The sequence below is a fragment of the Hirundo rustica genome, chromosome 9, assembly GCF_015227805.2.
Source record: "Hirundo rustica isolate bHirRus1 chromosome 9, bHirRus1.pri.v3, whole genome shotgun sequence".
NCBI classification, from domain to species: Eukaryota; Metazoa; Chordata; class Aves; order Passeriformes; family Hirundinidae; genus Hirundo; species Hirundo rustica.
The window spans coordinates 14,099,644-14,121,383 of record NC_053458.1 but is presented as its reverse complement, the minus strand read 5'-3'; the positions used below and the strand labels follow the sequence as shown (position 1 = coordinate 14,121,383).

Genomic DNA, 21,740 nt, shown 5'->3' with positions numbered 1-21,740 from the left:
AAAAGTATTCATATGAAATACCAACACTATTAAAGAGAATTCAGCCTGATAAAAACATTTTATATAAACATGGCTCAGACATCACAGTGAAGTAGATACTACCTCTCTGGGAAATCTAAAATGTAGCACTTGGTTGTATGAAGTGAGGCAAATGAAAAAGCACAACATGGTGATGCACTCAGAAAAACACAGTTACAGACAGAAATGTGTCAACAAAACACAAGCAGAAATCTCAACTGTATTTCAAACAGTACATTGAAAAAATTACTGCTAGGTTTTTTCCCCACTTCACTGAGAAGCCTTTCTCCCAGGAGTGAAAAACATAACTATCAGAAATATCCAGATTTTTATGATTTGTAAAGCAACCATGTCTCAGTAAATACTGGTATCTTCTCTCCAGGTTTGTTATTTTGGCCAGAAGTGATGCCAGGTGTGAAAGACCAGAGTCTGACATTTCATTCTTTGCTCAGCTTTGGGATGCTGCTCCTCAGCCCTCTGACAGCACCCTGGACCCAGGGAAGGACATTTTCTGCAGTTCTCAGTTACTGGTTCTGTTGGGGGAACTTAAGGATGCTCTCTCTGCTGTTAGGCACGGAACTGTGAGCAGAGCAGAAGAAATGACATCCCTCTGATTTGTGCGTCAATATGCAAGCTCAAAGCATGCACACACTGCTTTGGTGGACAGTGGCTGCCAGAACAGGCTGCAAGAAAGGAACTGCTGCTCCAGGGGGGCAAATGGTCCAGTCACACATTGCATGACCCTCTTTTCCCCTCTGCTCTCTCCTTTGACATAAACCAAACCCAGATGCATCTGAACATGAGCAGACATGACATTCAACAGTTCTGCATTAAAGTTATAACAGTTAACCAATCATTTAAAAACTTACTCAGCTCTTAAATTGGTTGATGAGGCTCTGATCACGGGTGCTCTCAAGAGCACATTTGCAGTAACTTGTTCTCCAACTGCTCTGGTGATCACATAATTCAGAAAAATATGAACAGTTGTTCTTTTGCCTGTAAACATAATTAGTAGAGATATATCTAAAATTGATTATTATCCAACTCAAATTTTTTTATCCACTCTACTATAAATACTATTTACTTAACAAATCAGTTTAGGAACACTTCAATTTTTATTGGTGACAATCTTTGGTTAAAACCAGTGTATTTCTGAACTTTCAATTGCACATTAAATAGAAATGTGATCGTGGGCTATTAGTACAGACACTCCCCTCTGGTTCTAGCTTCAAATGAAAATACAAACTATCAATCAGGGATTTTTTTGTGAAATTTTCATATAGTCCATGCAATAATACATATTATGAAAAAAGGCTTTTGTTCAAATTAGTGTCAAAACCTCCTTTTTTGCTCATGCTGACATGAAAACCAGTAAAAAAATATTGCAACTCTTAATTCTAAAAGGATTTAAAGGCAAAAAATACTAATACACAAAGAACAAATACTCATGGTTGGTATTGTATGTATTATTACCTGACATACTATGTGACTGGTACAATCTAAATTTTTCATTCCTTACTGCTCTCAAATATTTTCCAAGTCTCTTGTTCGTACTGTGCTCTGCAGCCGACATTTCTTACACAGCATTCCACATCATGTGAATGTGACATCTACTGGCAACTAGTAACTAGAGCACTTGTTTATGGAGAGCTCCTGAATCATAGAATACTCTGGGTTGGAAGGGACCTTAAACATCATCTATCGTCATGATTTTAGTTGACAGGATTTTGCAGTAACCTGAAACATTAAAAAAATTTCAAGAAAAGTCAGAGTTGAGTTCTGTTAGTCAATAAGTAGTAGCAGAATTAAGACTGGTTTAATAACTTCAGACATAATACTAGGTACGCCTTAAAGCAGAGGTTTGTGTTGAACAATCCCACCCCCCCCACCCCCCCCCCAAAAAAAAAAAAAAAAAGCATTTGTGCTGATATTTCAAGTTTCCTTTAAAGGCTTTAAAAAAGACCAAATAAGTTTATGAGACTTTAGGGAGTTATTTTCCTCCCAGCATTCCCTGCAATACTTCGCTTGGCAAGAAGCATCCCTTGCAGCAAACTCAGTCCTGCTCTGTAATTCCTTTCCAGAATCCATGAGCTGGGTGCTGTGGCCTTGGGAGGTGGCTCTCTGGAGTGGATGTCCTCCTGGAGCCAAGGCCCTGGGTTATGTCCTAAAGACAGAGCAGATACTTCTGAGGAAGTAGAACCACTCTGGATATGAATTCATATGCTTGCACTAACAAACTGTATCATGGCGTGCGTGTTCCATCACACGTTCCGCCACTGTGATCCTGTTTGTGCTACAATGGGGTGTTTTCACTAAGGCTGCCTGCTCAGTTCCTCTCTTAGCTTTTCCCACTGGTAAGGAAGCCTGCCAGATGCACACTTCCCAATACCTATGGCTAGAGAAAAAGGGAAATAAAGATAATGTATTAACTGAGGACACACAGTGCCTTTTTCAGGGGGCAATTGAAAACAGATACTTTATAAACACTGGGCATTTATAAAATTATTACATGATGGTGGCTTAACCTGAATTAACATGCCTGTGAGATAGGTGAATCATGTTTTACTTATCCAGAGTGTTGCCTATCATTAACAGGGTTCTGACACTCAGATCCCCAGTTCATGCAAACATCAAGTAGAAGGATGATGGCAAAGATGGGAGAAAGTGAAAGGGGATCCCAATCGAGCATTCATTTTGTTGAACTGTTACTTAGATAATTACATACACATTCAAAGTAGCACTGTAGATACAAAGTAAAAAGCAATACTTCTAGTAATCTTGTGATATTGCTAAGTAGACCAAAGCATTAATACACCACTAAATATAAGTGAGGTCTTGGATTTTTTTTTTCAATTGAATCAAATTACCTTGGTGGAGGAAGAATTTCAGTCAACCAAGCCTTTCCACCACTCCAATTTTCTCTTTGTTGCCCTAGTCAGCAGTAATTTTTTCTGGAACTTACTGAACACACCCAGAGCCCACCACACTGCTTGCCAGGCTGCTGAGACCTTGCTCCATTTGTATCAACATAGCTACAGCTGTGTCCTCTCTAATCTTCCACAGCACCTTGGAAGCAAAGGCAAAGGAAGAAGTCTCTGATAACAACCTCCCAGCAAAGGAAAACACCTGTTACGTGGTGGCATACAAATGCAACAGATCACTGACCTCCCTCCTCAAACCCCAACAACCTTTCATCCTGAAAAGCTTTTGTGCGGCAGCCTTGCCACCAGACATTAGAGTGCCACTGTGTGATCCATCAAAACCTAGACCTGTAAACTGAGCAGCAGTAAGAAATGTGCAAGTCACTGGCTCTTCTATTGATGCTTCATTGACCAGCAGCTCATGTCAATGATCACGAGTATGTTTCTTTTAAGCTTCAAAGCAAAGAGTCATGCATACACAATTCTTAGAAATATGTTTTCGCAAAGACATTTGTACTTGACCTTCCAAGGGAGGGAACAGCACAATGAAGCTGTGAGGATTCGAAAGGAATTTTTACTGGCTTTGAAACACTGTTGGGAACTGCTCCCAATGATGTCATAGAAACCTCAAGCTGTTTATATCCCACTGAGGGACTACACTTTTTGTAATAGTCAATTATAAGAATAAAATACATTTTCAATATATGCAAGTTTCCTTCAGGCATCCCTTTTTGTCATATGATACCCCTCCCCAAATCCAAACAATAAAAGAAGGTGAAAATATGACTAGATCTCAGATTTAATTCATACCTTTATTCATCATCAAATTCAGAAGTTAGAAAGGGAAGATCTCTTGAGATCCTGTCTTGCCTCTAGGTACCCCATCTTCTAAAAAAGTCCAACACATCATATAATCCCTATATAAGATGTCAAACATTTACTATCTATAAGGCATTTAAACATCCTTGTGGAGCTCTAACCCTTTTACTGCCCAGCTTGATGTTAGGAGCTCGTATTTTACCTTTCTGTTAAAGAACTTGAATCAGTCAATACCTCAAGCTTTCCATTAAAAACATTTTTAAAATGTATGCAAGACCCACATTTATAAAACTGTGGTGGTCAAACGCTTTTTGTTTGTTTGTTTTGTTTTTGTTGTTGTTGTTTTTAAATATCATCAAACAGATTCAGATCAGCTATATACACCTCAGTTGGAGAATGAAATTTTTTTTACCAGTTTCTTATGGAATGGTTCTTCAGTTCTGATCTGGGATAAGTCCTCCTTATGCAGCAAATCAGAAGAACAGATTTGAATGACACCTTCAAAATCTGTGGCTCAGCATGCTGTGCTTGTTTAGGAGCTGTAGTAAAAGCAGAAGACAGTACTTTCACATTTTTTTTAGCTCAGCTTTAGAAAAAGTACAAAGGTCTTGAAAATGTAATGTAGCAGTAGTACCAGGAAACCAAGAACACAACACCACAGTGGCAGGCGTACAGCAGCAGAAGCACAGAGGCCACAGCTTGGCTCAGACAGTGGCAAGAGGAGGAGCTGCATTACAGAGCAGGCACCAGAGCCTCTCCAAACACCACTTGCAGAAAAAGCCTCAAGACAGACAATGCCAAGACCATGAACACTCTTTACTTCTATCAGTTTTTTCACAGCACAATGAGACACAGCACAAAGTTTGTACAGCGGGATCTGCAGACAGTTTAAAAACAGGCAATTATCTTTAATAAAAAGCATTGAGTCTGAATGAAAATAATATAAGGACAAACAATACTGAAACTAATGATCGCCTTGCTTGCTTTTGATTGTCTAAGAAGTCAAAGACTTCTCATAGTGCCTTTAATGTTCTCCACACCACCTTCTCCAGACACCCTAGTTAGTGTAAAGCTTAACGTGCCCCAACTCATAGGTGTAGTAGGTTTCACAACGTTTTCCTCTTGCTCTCAAACCCTGCTCACGTGTGGGGAGGTGCAGCAACTGTCATCATACAACATTCTGATTCACAAAGAAGCAGCACAAGTGTTGTACATAATTTAATTTGCACTTCTGTATATAAATGTTTACTATTGCACACTATTGCAGCACTTAAAAACATCTAATTATTTGCAAAAATTAGTAAAATACTTTAAAGGATTTAAAAATAAGGGTTTTAATGCAACTGACAAGATAATAAAAAAAGCAATTTACTTAATGAGATACAATCCTTTATGTTGGAAATGAAAGTTACATACAACTAGAGTACAATTAAAATATACCATATAGTTCAACACTTAATTCCTCAAATGTGTAAAATTAACAAGCTTCTACTGTCATAGATATACAATTTTCCATATTGTGAAAAGGATTTTTCAAATTAAATACAGGTAACATAATATTCTGTAGTTATATTTCATGACTGTGTTTAAATGAGAGGGTTGTATAATACTCACATTGTCAAATGTACTCACTAATGCCTTGGAAATTGCACACTTCCCCTCCTTTTCCAAAATAGAATCTCATTTCCATACTGAAGTCTATTATGCCATATTGGAAAAGTGTTTTACTTTCTAACAGGATTTTCATAAAATTAAAAAATAGCATAATATCATGGCATTATGATGACTTTTCCACTTATGCCCGTGTAGAATTTAATCTGGATATCAGACAGACACGTCAGAACCAATTTCCTAGACTTTTGTCTTATTGTACACGCAAGATGAATGATACAGTATTTTACAGAAGAGAAAAATATCTGAACCTTTCTAGAACTATAAATGTAATGATTAAAAATTAAAATCATAACAGAATCAAATTGTGATCTCCAACATTTATTAAAATCTTTTAAAGTTCATAAACGACAACAAAGTTACTGTAGAATTTATCGCATACAGCTAGCATACAGCAGCATGTCCTTGGTCTAAATGAAATACAAAAGATTTTAACATTTTCATACAAAGGATTTCTTTAAATTTATTAATGTGACGATATATCTTTGTTACATAAAATTTGCTACAGCAAAGTATCTTATACTTTTCTTGCATGTATGTAAATATGGGTGGACAAAGACTGCATTCAGTGTCAGCCTCCTAATGACGTTGTGCAAAAATGCTCAACAACCTAAACAGACAACATTGGGTGGTATGTTTCATACTCTTTTGTAAAATGTCTACAAAGGCCTTTCTTTTAGGAGCATTGTACAGATTAAAAGGAAGGAATGCCAGCTGTTTATTTCCACCGGCATTCAAACAAATCCAATGGCTATGTATCAATATAGCTCATTTTTTTAAAAAACAATTCATCCTTGTATGCATGTAAATTTATCATAAAACATGAGTCTAGTTTAAACTTTTAGATGTGCTGTTTTAAGACAGGTCACTGAGACAGCCAGAACCAAGTGTACAAATAAAACTACTATGAATAAGTTTAAAAGCAACCCCGAAAAAAGTGCTGAGCCGCTGATTATTAACATTGAAATAAATGTGTAAAAGTGCCCAAAGCTAGCACATGGTAGCAATACCTTTTAAGTCAGTTGGTGAGAGTATACAAAACATAATTAAACCCAAATACTTGTATCTGTGTGACCATACATTCTCTTTGATTGAAAGAAAGGTTAGAAATGAAGACACAACGCAACTAAAATAAACTCAGCTGTTGCAGTTTTTAAACTTGATCTCTTTTCTTCGTGAATGAAGTGCTGTAATTAAAAAGAAAATGATTGTAGCAGTACTCCATCCTCAGTTTACTAATATAGTATACCAGAATAAAAACTTGGCAATAACCTCTTATTCTTAACAGCTAACAAAAAATAACCGTGTTCATCCAGCGATGCATGTAGAACATTATTTTGCATTTGCTAAACCATTTGTTTTTCGTAGCTAATGGCAGAGCGCATTTTGCTTTTTGTGGCATGGTGGTTTTTATTCTAATGGATGCCTTTTTAAATCAAAAAAGGCTTGAAGCAAGGAATACTTAGGGAGCCGAAACATTGGCTACTTTTAAAAAATTAAGAAAAAAAAAAAGAAGAAAAAGTGAATCAAAATGAATTCTCTACAGTACTGACCAAAACTTCCTTTAAGAGTTTAGGGTTCTTGATCTTAAACAAGCCATTTCACACCTGCCAACTGAAATGCTGGTAAGTTGACTTGGTTTAATATGGTCCAAACTCCAGACCAGATGGAATTACTCCCTCTCATGAGACTGTAAGCTTTCCATGGTACAGTCTGGTAATGGCAACTTGCCTACTGCCTAGGTGGGAAATACAAAGGAAGGAGGCAGTGACAAAAACTGCAGGGATGTAGAAAACCAAGGCACGGGGTCTAGCTACTGTCCCCTACTTAAGCCATCCAATTGAATCTACTGAATTTTGGTCAGCCTCCAGGAAGAAATGTTTTTAAGTTAATTTAGCAGACATTTATATGGCGATAAATACTACCTTCAAAAATGCTAAAAATGTTGGCTAGGTTTAGTCTGAGCTACTAAAAAATTATTATAAATTGTAGCATCAGACACAAGACAGACATGAATTATTGGCTGGCACAGACTAGAAGCAACATTTATCTTTCACTTCAGTCTAAATCACACTAGCCGCAACACCTTCCATTTCACTCACACAAATAATACATTATTCAAAATAAAATGGAGCATTCTTGGGTAAAAAACTACTTCATTTCAAAGGGGGAAAATGAACAATACACAGAAACAAAGAACGACAGAAACCAAAGTTAAGTAGGAAAGTGGTCTATTATTCTGTGTTACTGCACAAACAGTGCTTGCTTAATTGTGCCTAGTTAGAAGGGTTGGTGCAAACTGCACGCATGGAAGATGGCAATAAAGACCTCAGTCAGCTTTGTGGAATGAAGTAACTAGGTAACTGTTTTGACATATGATGGTCTCAGCTCCACCTCATCTGTTAACAGAGTGCAAAGATCCCAATGTGAGCCCTGATGTCATCTTGTCCTCTTACTCCTACTAAAAATCAGCAAATTCTTTTGCACATTTTTCTGTTAGAGAAGCACGAATATCTTCCTCTTCATAGTCATCAAAGTTGCTGGTATCTCCAGGACCTCTGCACTTTGGTATGAATGGAGCTTCTACCTATATTGGTAGGAGACACAAAAAGGCACATGAAATGTTACCGGCCAAATATCAATATATTTAACATTGTAATAATGAGCACAGCAATACCCCCAATTACTTCTAGATCCTGCCAAAAAATCAGGTATTACAGGTTTAAGTTGTGGAACATAAACAAAACTAACCTAAGAAGGTACAGGAATAGATGTGCGAATCTAAATTGAAAAAGACTAATCTCTTGCTGACAGACATCATTAAAGATTAGTTCCACTTCAAAACAAAGATTAGTCCTCTCCTTGCAGAGGTTGATCCTGCTCCTTCCAGCTCATTAGCACAGGACGTGGAGTACATTGATGGGCACCACCACTACCCAAAATTCTTAGGAAAGTTTGGAATGCCTCTCCCTCCCACTTAGTAACAATCTTCTATTTCCAAATAAAAACTAACCTAGTACAAGTGGAAAAGAATTTGTTCATCATCTCTTATGAAGTTCCTCCTAGGACCTAAGTGAGAAGTGAAAGCCTTCTCCAAACTAGGACACAATGAGACACAAGCAATGACTTGAAGGAGTCACTCGAAGACTTTACCATAAGGTAAGCAAAATTACAACAAAATTATGCAGGTGATGCAAATTTAAACCTGGAAACACAAAGTAATCAGACAAGTATCTCTCTCCCAAACATCTCAAGGAGTAAGTGTGCCAGAGGCAGAATGATGGGGAGACAAAGAAAGAGGGCAGGCACAGCTCCAGCTGAGGCAGAGAATCACACCACACTGTGCCCCCAGGTAGATTGCTGATGGTGAGGGTGTGTCACGTGTGTTGATCAGCAAGTTAAAGAGGTACAGCACAGACTAACACAAATTAAACTCCAGACTGTGGGCAATACCATTATACACCACCAAGAAATAACAGTAACTTGTGCATTTGTGCACGCCATTGTCATGTGTATATCCTTTTATTCTTAAAACAAGATACGTGTTTCAGCGATTTAGCCTGAGTGAACAGCCTGTGTACATACCTAGCCCACAAAGTCACACATTACCATTATCTGAATTCTATCTCTGTGTTGTCTTAAGCTGATTTTCAGTTACTCTTACAACAAAACTCAGAGCACAGAAAATATCTCATTTACTACTTGAACTTTAGAACACTTTCAAACGAGACACGTCAGACCTTTTCCTATAATCTTCACTATGGAAATTGCTAAAAAGAGATTGCAGGAGATAACACTGGTTTTTAGTGGAAATACCTGTTTGGCCCTAAGCACAATCATCTTATCAGGCAGCATGTTAATAAATACGGAAACACACAAAGAAAGGAAGACTTGATGGTACATCATGCAATGGATGAGCAACTGGCTCACAGGTGGGGCATAAAAGGCTGCAGTGAATGGGGTGACATAAGATTGGTGACCTGTCACTAGTGGGGTTCTGTAGGGCTCAATCCTTGGCCCCGCGCTCTTGAACATCTCTCTAAATGATTTGGATGCAGGAGTGGAAGGGATACTAAATAAGTTCATAGACCACAGAAAATGGGAGGAGCTGCTGACTCCATGGAGGGCAGGGAGGCCCTGTAGAGAGAGACTGACAAATTCAAGGAGGAGACAATCAGCAAGTGTATGAAGATCAACATTGGAAAGTGCCAGATTCTGCCCCAAGGATGAGGCTACCCTGGATGTACAGACAGACTGGGGACAAGAGGCTGGAGGGCAGCTCTGGAAAGGAACCTGGGGGTCCTGGTTAATGGCAAATTGAGCCAGCAGGGGCAATCATGTCCTGGGGACATCAGGCCCAGCACTGGCAGCCGGGCAGGGGAGGGGAGGGGATTGTCCTGCTCTGCTCTGCGCTGGGGCAGCCTCACCTCGAGTGCCAGGGGCAGGTTTGGGTGCCACAGTAAAAGGAGGACATTAAACTAGTAGAGAGCGTCCAAAGGAGGGAAACAAAGATGGTGAAGGGCCTTGAGGGGAAGCCGTGTGAGGAGCGGCTGAGGGCCCTGGGTCTGTTCAGCCCGGAGGAGACTGAGGGCAGAGCTCACTGCAGTCACAGCTTCCTCCTGAGGGGAAGAGGAGCGGCGGGCACTGATCTCTGCTCAGTGACAGCACCCCAGGGAGTGGCCGAAAGCTGAGTCAGGGGAGGTTTAGGTTGGGTATCAGAAGTTTCTTCACCCAGAGGGTGTTTGGGCACTGGAGCAGCTCCCCAGGGCAGGGGAACAGCACCAGCCTGAGAGGTTCAAGAAGTGTTTGGACAATGCACATGGTGTGACTCCTGGGGTCCTGTGCAGGGCCAGGAGCTCGACTGGCTGATCCTGGTGGGTCCCTTCCAACTCAGCATATTTTGTGATTCTGTATCCGAAATATTAAATATTTGACTGCTTTACTTATGACTGTAGCATTAGAAAAAAAAGAAAAAAAAGAAAAAAGAAGAAAAAAAGATCATTCTCATGACATTAGCTGCCAAGGAACACTAAGTTTATTCAGGGCAATACATGCTGTAGTAACAGCCACTGGGAAAAACTAGTATAAGCATAAGGTTTATTGCTGTATTTCTGTGACTACTTGATAGATATTACAATCCATGCTGTTGTTTCAGACCCTCAGTATTACAGTATTTATTCTTTATAATTAGAAGCTTCAAACTTACTCAGTATCAGTTTTTACAACCCTTTAAATCTAATAGCTATTCTGACTCTACTACTTCTTAACATTTAAAAGTATTTCTTATTTCTGTGAAAGTAATTCGCTATAGCAGTACACTAGCAATGCTAAGAATATTCAGCACAGTATTAAAACACTGTTAATATTATGGGGCCTGGGTGTTCCCAAACAGCGTACTGGCAAATGAATCTCGGTGCATAGAAATCTGCCTTGCAAAGAGGCATTAAGAAAGTGAGAAACAGATAATTAAAATTCCACGATGGGGAGTATTTTCTTAAAAATATCTGCACTTAATGCATGGAATACAGGATGCATTAATTGCACCCTGTCTTCTAGTAATTAATACGTTAGTGAATGATTCAACAACTGTACTGTCAATTTGTGTAGCCAAACAACCAGTTTCTTTTTATAAACTATTGTTAGTAATTAGGTTTGACCCTTAAAATACTGCTGGTACAGCAGCAAGTTCATGCCTCTATAGCCAAGACTGTTAGTATTTCAAATTCAAACCAATTTCTTTAAATATTATCACTTATCTCTAGCTTTTTTTTACAGAGGGAGCAGGTTGCTTTAGGAGAAAAAAGACAGCCTAAGTGCTAAGAGCTGGCTAGAAGGGAAAACAAATTAATTTCTGCTGTGGAGGTATATTTATAGATGCCACTGTAGCAGGGGTTAAATAAAAAGTGAGAGAGGCAGGAGATGCCTCATCCTCAGATAATCTAGAAATAGACTAATGCACAACATTGTGTGTTAAAGGGAACATGAATGTACAGGATAAAATACCCAGAAGAAACAAACATAATTCAACCATACATATCCTTTGGAATCTTAAAAGATTAAACTACTTTCTCCCTTTTTCAATATAAAGTCACAGATCTAGGAAATAAAAAATAAACACAGTAATTAGAAGCTTTACTTCAATCCCTTAAAGACCTGTAATAGTTTTGACCAGGAAGGGTCTTACCTTTCTCTGATAAATGGCAATCCAATCTGTAGTTGCAAACCACTTGTGATTCTTTATGTCATTTACACCATTCTTGAGATTTCCATATCGTTTGGTCAAATCTACCTGGAGTAAATTTCTTAGAAGATCCTTTAGGTCTGAACTGAAGTGTGATGGGAACCTCACCTAAAATTATACACCCACAGTATTAAAAAACATGATATGAATTTGACTCTTTCCCCTGTGAAGGGAAACAACTTCACACAAAGGGAAACAACTTCACACAAAGGGAACACACAGAATGGGGCAATTTTCTATCTTTCTTCTAAAACCAAACCAAGCAGGAATTAATGGAGAGATGATTATTGTTGCACATGTATTTCTGTTTCACAAAGCCTTTATCAGTATCATTACATTGCCCATCTACCATTTCCTGACCTGGAAGTTTCTAGGGGGCAAGGTATTAATTTAATGTAACAGTGATCTAAAACCTAAGTTTAACTTGGTGTACTGACACATCATCTTAAGACATTCTCAGCTATTTTCTAGGCATAAATTTTTATATTATATTATATATATACACACACACAGAGGAAACACAGTATATAGCATATACACAGCATATAAATACATAGATATGCTCTGAAATAACTGTACATTCAGCAATCATATATGAGAAGTCAATCTGGAACTTGATGCTGTACTGCAATCTGTTTCTGATAACTGAATGCACCAACATCAGAAGTCTTACATAACAGCACTATTTGAAGATAGCACACTAGTGACTCGCAATTCATTCAAACCTGGCTAAAGGATATTTGAAGATGATTCGTGGGATGTAATTACAGAGGGTTTTTCTAGCAAATGATCTACTGACACCATTTGAGATGGCAGAGAGAAGGAAGGGGAAAAGAACAGGCAGAAAGCTGTATTTGTCATCCTCAAAGTCTCAGTGTTTGACACTCCCGATACTGAGATGATCAGTTATGATGTAAATAAAGATCACAGAATTACTTAACATAAAAACATTTCAAAATATCAAGAAATCCAATTATCAAGGTCCCTGCTTCAGTTTATCTACCAACATGGTTCTATTGTAGATTATGAGAAATTCTCAGGTTTAATGACTATAATACTTAAACCACTGAGAAGGAAATATTAAATCAAATTTTTAAATAGGGAACTAAGCAAATGAGGTAGAATAAATGGAAGACCCCAGGTGATAAACAACTGCTAGCTGAGGACTGAATTACAGTTTACAGAGTTGATGTCTAGTGCTGTTTTTGCTGTAGTCCATCCATGGACTCAGTAAAAAAGGCAGGTGACCTTTTACAGATGTCAAGCCAATTAGATAAAATGACAAAAATGCCCAACATTTTGTTTTTAGTTTAGAAGAAAAAGATTTCTGTAAAAATATGTCTTTGTAAATTAATTCCCTTATATTCATGGACACAGCTGAATGTTCACAGCATTAAAACCTTTCAAAGAGCAACCACCTTCTATATTAAATAAGAACCAGCCTCAGTGCAGTGCACCACAGGCTTACTGAGGTACTGCCCTTGATTAGAATTACAGAGGCACCTGAGATGCAGCACAGTGTGTGTCCATGTAGGGGCAACAACTCAAAGTGAGCACAAAGAATCAACACTGGCTGGCAGGAGAAACAACAGAATGACTACATTTTGGTGCTATCCAGTACACTAAGAGATATTGTTGAAAAATAAAAGGGAAACATTGGAAAAACTTTTTATATAACAAGGAAGGCCAAACACAACATTAGACATATCTAGCTATAAGACTGTGGAGGTAAAAAGGCATACTAGGAATGATGGAAAGTCTTCAGGGCTTCTCAAAAATTGCAAAAAAAAAATTGGGGAAAAAAAAAAAAAAAAAAAAAAAAAAGCTAGGCAAATTGAGCACACAGCTAAATAGTTGTTAATAGTCATTGGATCACTTTAATCCAAGCATAAAAGGATGTAAAAAATAAAATACCATGTCTGTAAATTTAGTAACTTGCATTTTAAATTTGAAGGCAGGGAACAGATTTTTATAACTTTGATTTTCAAGGAACAATGTCTGTACTTATGAAATGCACATTACAAACTTCTCCTAGGTCCTTTCCAAACTGCTCACTGTCTATGGCCAGTGAATTCTGCATCTCCTCCACCAAAAAATAGGTTCTATAAAAACAACTGCATTTGTGAAAACACCCCGAGCCTTAACTCACCTTGCCAGACACAATCTTCTCGTAAATTTGAATGGGCTGATCTGCAAAGAATGGGGGATATCCAGCTGCCATTTCATAGATTAACACTCCTAATGCCCACCAATCCACTGCCTTGTTGTAACCCTGAATAAAATGGAACATGCCACTGTTAGTACAGTTTCTAACACAGGTTAAGATTTTCGGTATATATCTATATATTTATGGAATACAAAGAAAGAAAATACAGTATTGTTCACTTATGCAGAACTTACAACCTGATTCCAACAGCAATACTCTTAAAACCTAACAGAGCAATGGCAGTGAAACAGTGATGGAAATAAAGCATTTTGCACACATTTCTGTGATGAGTGTCAGTGATTTCTTTACACTCCTGTGAACAAGATTCCCTAAATGACAGAAAAGGGCAGAACTTCTTTATTTGAAATCAAAACAATCTTGTTACAGACTGGTAATTCTTCAAAGCTTAGGGAAATTTCATTAAGACAACATATATAACAACACATCCTAAATTGTACACTGTCACCATTTTGCTTGATTATCTGCATTTTGGAATGTTCTGTTTCATATGCAGCTAACCAGCTACAAGAGCTTAAAAGTCTAGTTAATTAGCTGTTAAGAGTAATTTTTGATCTGATCCTAAAAGCCTGAACCTTAAATCATTAGTAGGTGCTATTAACTGTTATGAAACACAAAGAAATCACCAAACCCATCCATTTCATATATGTTCTCTGGGATTTTTTACAAAGCTCAGGGCTCAGACTCAGTCTTTCAGGAAAATCTATTTTGAGGACGTTGTAGTGAATGCATTGCAATTTCTTCTGCTGTTGTAGCTGCACAGGGGAAAAAGCCCATGCAAACAACAAGCAATTTTTCCCCAAACAGAAGTATTTTTTGTTCACTTTTGATGATCTGCAAAAGGTATTCAATTAAAGCACATGTTAAAGTGTGTATTTAACATTATGCACTAGGACTGCTTTATAGCGTAAGCCGTTCTACATTTTCCATTTGCAACACATGAAGTGCTACAGTTAAACAGCTATAGGATGAATAACACTTTATGTTGGAACACTTGGTGCAAGTAGTAGACAAACAGATCTATGGTCAGCTTAGACTGCACGCACTTCAGGTGTAAAACCAGTGGATTATCTTATTTGATTTTATGTCAACTGCCTTAAACCTGAAACTCTGCAACCGGTTATGCAACGACGACTGATTCATCCTATACGCAGTTCTTGTTACCTCTGGAGTTCTTGTTCTAGTGTGTTAACACTTCAGAATGTAATCACTCAGATCTGTTGTTCTGATAAGGATGTTAGTTAAATAACCTAATTACAGGTTCTTTAAATCTCTTTGCCCCTCACAAGTTATGCAGCAAGCATATGTAGAAATTTGGTACGGTTACATGAAAATTCCTGTTTGGCATACTAAATGAATATTTACAATACAATTACTTCATTTTGTGTCATTTGTAAAGAATTGACTAGTCAAGATCTAATTTTTAGAAGTTTCAGCAATTGCTTATCCCTCAAAGCTTGATAATTGGATGAGAAGTTTTAACTATATCAAATGCATGGCTGAGTAACAAGACAAAGTACCTTGCTGAGAATTATTTCAGGTGCCAGGTATTCTGGAGTCCCACATAACGTCCAAGTTCTGCCTTTTACTCTTTTTGCAAAGCCGAAGTCCGTGACCTGTCATCAGAAGAAATAATTTGACTGTAAGTGCACTGATACAAAGAAATTTAAAATTAAGTACTTTAGAAATATTTTAGAAAGCTATTTTGTACAGGGGAAAAGTTTATTTCTCAAATCATATAGTATCATAGATGTACCTTTATTAGTCAGTCCCCCTGGTACTTCTATGTCAGATAAATAGGTATCATGATAAAATTAATACAGAACACAAAATATGTATTATCACCCTGACACCAGCTTCTATTTATAATTTAAAAATCAGTAGAAACTATGGCTTACTAATCTTCCACAGGTACTGCAATTACATTAATTATTATTTATAAATATTAATTTTCATTATTATAAATTATCAATTGATTATTAATTTTTAGTAATTATTATTTTTCTTCTTATTATTTTTTTCTTATAATTTTAACATCAGACTGTTTGTAATGCTGAAAATTTGCAGAATAAAACCAACGTACTTCTCTTTTCCTTTAGTTAACAAATAAATGAATCACAAAAAGGGTCAATATATCGCTCAGTCTTCTAAATTTAGAATTTTATTGCATAAATGTATAAAGGTCATATGTAAAATTAGCGTGGGAATAAGACAACATAGAAGAGGTCTTCCAGTAACTTCTGATTCTGAGTATCTTGGAAAGCATTACCAGAGTCAAGTTTGTTTATTTGAGGCCTGGGGGGAAAATGTAGCAATAATTGTATTCACAAATGGCAAGTACTTGTATATTATAAATTCTTCATTTCACTTGCCATGTGTTCTACAGTAAGGTTTCAGAACTCCGTATGCAATATCATACAGTGCTTTCTGCTGGACTGTACTGTGGAATACATAGAGAACCCAGGTAATTACATGTGAAATTCTGGGAGCAGGTTCAAGCTATGAAATCTATGCTTGTTTCTTTTGTTTCCTCCTTCTTGGTTTCAATTTCAATCCATTCCTTGAGAAATGGTGAATCAAATGAGAATCACTTATAATTATACAATAACCCATGCTGATGTTGCCGTACATTAACGTCACAACTAAAGAAGCCAAACTCCAAACCATCAAGGCAGCTTTTCTTCATTTTTGGTAGAAACAACAGCATCAGCAGGTGGAAGTGAATGGAGTGGGTGACATGCTGACTGGTCAGCAAAGAACCATTTCTGTGTTTAGGAATGCACACCAATCTATGTAAGAAGAATACACTGCAGACACAGGACAAACAGCAATAGCTTTAAAATGCAAAAAGAAAATGAAGTTGGAACTGCAGCATCAACATGTGAACACAAACCTCCCTCTGCCACCATCACAAAAACACACTGCTGCACAGAGAGAGCTGCCAGTGCTGGAGTAAGCCAGTCACAGTAAATGGAGTAAACCAGCTGTTCATGAATGGTGCTCCCCAGCTATGTTAAAGGAACTCTTCTCCCTACAGTGTTGCCTTACACGCCGTGCAAAATTATTTTACCGTTACAAACAACATAAGATATGAATCCGTTACACTTCTCTCAAACATTTTTGTTATGTATTTTCTTGTTTAGATTCTGCTGTGGCAATGAGGGAAGAAGAACTTCCCTTTCAGTTTAAGGACTACACAGCATTGCACAGTGCTTGTTGCTGCACTCTGCCTTCCCATTTGCCATTTAGCTAAAAACATAAGAGCTAAGAGGAAGATGAGAAGGTGCCATGAGAGGCTGTTGCAAACAAAGCTGTCATTTGAGCACTGCAGTGCTGACCTCAACTCAGCTCCCACTCCAGCTGTTCTGGGAAGGCTAGGACTCTCCAAGGGTGGGATTCATCTGATGGACATTAGGTACTTTCGTGCCAGGGCTAATATTTAAGCTGGTTTTCCTAAATTACTTATGCAGACAGTGCAGAGAAACAGACATTTTAGAGCACTTTTCATCTTGTTCTAGGGCAGACGTATAAAATAGGTCAGATGAACAGAGCCATGTAATCACCTACTTCTCACCACAAACCCCAAGGGAAATCCTGACAACTGGCTCAACTGCACACAGCTCTACTGTGCATACTTAATTTTAGTCAGAGGAAGTACAACCCAAGGGTTTTAACCATTACTAGGCAGTAGGGCATTTGAATGCTCCAATAGAATAGACCATCAGTTCTAAACACATTTTTCTCACATTACCCAAATCTACACTGCAAGATGAATTTTCACTCCCTGAATATATGAAGAATCTCATACCTGGATGTATCCTTGCTGATCAATTAAAAGATTTTCAGGCTTTAGATCTCTGTAGATGAGGTCTAATGAATGGAGGTACTCAAATGTTAGCACTATCTGAGCTGCATAAAACCGTGCATGTGGTTCACTGTGAAGAATTAAAAGAATATTAATATCCCAACACTATGGTAAGGTACAAAAAAACCACCTGCCAGGGATAGACAAATTAAGTATATTTTATCTGGTTCTTTTACTGTATAACAAGAAAAAGCAAAAGCAAGCATTTTCAGAATTGATACACGCATTTCCTAAATTTAAGTCTTGCAGCTAAAATACACGCGCAAATCAAGATGAACGTATCCCACAGTGAAGAGCTTTGACTTCAAATTTTACTTTTAGAAACTACCATGAATTTCAGCGACAATATGCACAGGAATTCCAAGATTCGATCATGCACAGATCACAAATGACTGTACTAACTAAATGAAAAATAATGAAGAGTTCTTCACTGCCTGACAAATTTAAGTCCACTGAACAAGTGGTAAACGCACTTAACCCTTCAGAATTTTTTCTTCAATGCTAACAAATTTTATAAAACCCTCTTCCCAAATCAGTAAATTAAGCTTTAAAGGAACTGTGCCATTAATACTCTTACCTGAACCTTCCGATTCTTCTTAGATGTGAAAACATTTCTCCACCAGGAACATACTCCATTACCATGTATAAATTAGAATTGTCCTACGGAAATCAAGGAGACAACTAAACACATACAAATACAGGCATGCTATAGTCTCTACAACTCCCACATGGAGTACATTTTATTAATGAATGAAAATGAAAAATTGTAGCCATCCAATGACATTGACAAATGTAATGCAACATAGCTAGAAATTCTTGAAAAACTGTGAAAGAAGCATCATATATCTCAAGAAATCTCTTCTAAAGCAAATCTGAATAAAGATAATTAGTGAGGTTCAAACACAGACAGCTGTGTAAGAGACCTGATGGAGGAGACGGTAAGGTGCCTACTGCAAGGCAAGACCTTGAACTCCTCAATGTTTATAACTGACAGTCTGAGGTATTCTTGATTCCACAGCCCCTGCCCCAAACCTCTAAATTGTAAAGCAGAACATGTCTGGTCATTTAAAAATTTAAAAAAAAAAAAAAAAAAAAAAAAAAAAAAAAAAAAAAAAGAAGACACATATCACTCTATAAACTAGAAAGCTTCTCAATTTCTTTACAGACTAACTAGTATGTACTGCCATGAAATTAGAAGCTAAGCTCAAAGTTCCTTTCTTCAGTGGTTAAAACTGTCATTAAGAGCTGCCTCAGGAATAAATCTCAAGCAAAGAGATCTGCAGAACAATTAAGAATTTACCATTCTATATATTGGTACAGAAGACATGCTTTGGTATCTCTTAAAGACAAAATGATGCCTAAAAGCTCCCTCGCTGTACAAAATCCAGTTGCCCTCCAAGAGAAGAGAAAACTCTGAGGAGTTTAACTTAATTTTTATTTTTTTATTTGGAGATATCCTTTCAATCATTACCTGATGAACCGGGGTATATGAAGTGTACACCAGTGCACTCCACTCCTACTCAAGCCCTGGCAACAGTGCCAAATGAAGTATCTTTGAAAACAAAAATACTTGAACTATTGTACAGTAAAAGTTATAAATTTTAATATCTAAAATGTAAACATGCACTTCCCTGAAACCCAACAACTACTTTGGAAGTAATGACTACCTTAAAAGAATACTCCAGTTTAACAAGGAAAGGAAAGTTCACTGCTTGTAATATCCTCTTCTCATTCAGTGTGTGTTCTATCTGCTTCAGTTTGACGACCTAGGAGAGCAAAAACAAGCTTCAGCTTAAGCGTGATATTTTTCAGTTCTTGGTAAACTTTTTAGTGTTTAACAATTAGTTGAAAGCAAGCTTGTAACTCTACAGTAAATGAAAAACCTTATGGATTCCTAGTACAATAACAGAATCAAGAATGGATTAAAAAGTCTAATTAAACATTTTGAAGAGTAAAACTTGTGTAATGTGGTTGGCAGACAACTTCACAAAGTGTTTCTTCCTACTTGCTGAGTGTAAGAGCCAGTAAGGAAAACCTCTCTGCATTTTCTATTAATTGCTTATGTTTATTGTGGCCATACTTCCTCAGCACTTCAATAAAATCCATTTGATCTTTGGACCCTTGGCTAAGAAAGGCAGGAAACTGTGTAGGATACACTTAATTATGAATTTTGTTACCTGTACACAGAAGTAAACAGGCTTATGTTATACAGCTCACACATTAGCGACAAAACTAAGGAGAATACAAATTCAAAATCTTCTTACAATCCATTAAAATGCTAGGCTGCTAACAAGGCAGCAAGCGGCAGGTTACTTACTGTTGTTCTTTCTTAGCAATTAATAACCAGTTTCTTGTGTTAGACCCCCAACATTGCATAATCAATTATATCCATTTTATTTAATCCTTATTGCACAATTTACCTATAACCCATTTTCAGAATGGCATGATTTCCAAGTAAAGTTTTTTCTCCTCAGTCCATAGAAAAAGAGAAGAAAATGTACAAGAGCGATCAAAACAAGTCTGTTTTTAGGTTTGGAAATCAAATCTATCTGCTATAAATAAGAGATAATCAAGATACTGCAACCCTGACTGAAATTGTACGTAACTTTTAGATGCAAAAGGTAGTTAACTTTTTGTGCTTAACTTTTTAGATGCAAAAGGTAGTACCTATAAAAAACTCACCACTGTTTTGAAATAGACATCATACAAAGGAAATAATTATTTTAAAACATTAAACCTCTTTTGAATTCCAGATCTTTAGGGTACAAGTAAAGTTTTGCTCAAATCAACTCATTTGTGGGAAGTATCTCCTTCATCCCTAAAAAGCCATGGCACTGGAACGTTCTTGTCCATCCGAGCGAGAAAGCCGAGGCTCTTGTCTGAGGTGTTCAGCTGCGATGCCAGAGCACCCCCATTCCTGCATCTCCTCCCAGTGAGGTACTGGAGGGGGATGGAGCAATACCCCAGGCTGCAGCTGCTGTTCAGCACTTCAGAGTGTCCAGCTGGGGCTTCAGCCACAGCTTTGCTCACACTTCACTCCCAGGCTCAGGGCACGGCCAGTGTCAGCTTCCCATACACCAAGTGGTGCCTGGGAATGGCAGATTCTCCAACAGCTTGTTTGTGCCCAAGCTCTTGTTCAAGGTTTTTTTTTTTCCAAAAACAATTACATAAATAAACTAGGCAAACAGTGGCATGTTACAGCCTTCCTGACTCGAGGCGGACAAGAGAATAACATCCCTACACAAAAACTACTGGCTGCATCAGCATCTATTACACTTTTTTTCATGTTCTATGAATCAAGCATGAGATTGGATAACAGAGACACACACTCGATGCTTTCCCTTTTTTTCAAGTAAAAGGGAAATGAAAAACTCTAGGCAGCCTGCCCACTGTCCAATTTCAGACATCTGTATGTTTTCTTTTATAAACAAAGAGATAGAAATGTGTTCTCACCAAACCATCTCCTATTTTTTTAAGAATTAATGGCAGCTACTAATATATCTCTAATAGAACACATAAATAAATAATTACGCTAACTTAAGTTGAAAAAACAGGTATTTTATGAAGGAACACATCAAGACCTCTTATTATAGATGGAACCATCTAATTTATGAGCAGAAGACCGATGTCTGCAAACATCTTTATAATCTTGTGACTCATTTACTGCAAGTCCACTGCAGGTGTTAAAAATGTGACCTTTTTGCTTTTTCCTGATAATTTCCCAATTTTGAGAGGTAGTAATGAATTTAACTTTTTTTTTAAAAAAAATCTTTGAGTATTTTTATAGCAGCTTCCTGAAGTAAGATGTTATTTCCTAAACTCCTCCAGTGATGACAGCTCAGCCGTGCACAAAAAAGGGTTCAAAGTAAAAAACAGCTGAAAATCTGAAATTTGGTGGAAGGCTCTTTGTTCAGCACCAGGGTGCTCAGCCTGCAGGATGCCACCAGCCATACTGAGGTAATGCTGAGGTACATTTCCACA

The 21,740-nt window shown here is 37.5% G+C and overlaps 1 protein-coding gene across 3 annotated transcripts in view; it reads right to left on the bottom strand.

Annotated features, from left to right (window-relative positions):
• Positions 1 to 5,073: 5,073 nt before the first annotated feature.
• Positions 5,074 to 21,740, bottom strand: part of PRKACB (protein kinase cAMP-activated catalytic subunit beta) — a 67,689-nt gene continuing 51,022 nt past the window's right edge. For all 3 annotated transcript variants that reach the window (XM_040072479.2, XM_040072477.2, XM_040072482.1), the window contains exons 4-10: positions 19,427 to 19,525; positions 18,337 to 18,419; positions 17,703 to 17,829; positions 15,415 to 15,510; positions 13,820 to 13,942; positions 11,614 to 11,778; positions 5,074 to 8,016 (exon numbers count right to left, since the gene is read on the bottom strand). In XM_040072479.2, coding sequence (XP_039928413.1) covers positions 7,891 to 8,016; positions 11,614 to 11,778; positions 13,820 to 13,942; positions 15,415 to 15,510; positions 17,703 to 17,829; positions 18,337 to 18,419; positions 19,427 to 19,525 — 819 coding nt within the window. In that variant the 3' untranslated portion in view covers positions 5,074 to 7,890. The remainder of the gene's footprint in view (positions 8,017 to 11,613; positions 11,779 to 13,819; positions 13,943 to 15,414; positions 15,511 to 17,702; positions 17,830 to 18,336; positions 18,420 to 19,426; positions 19,526 to 21,740) is intronic.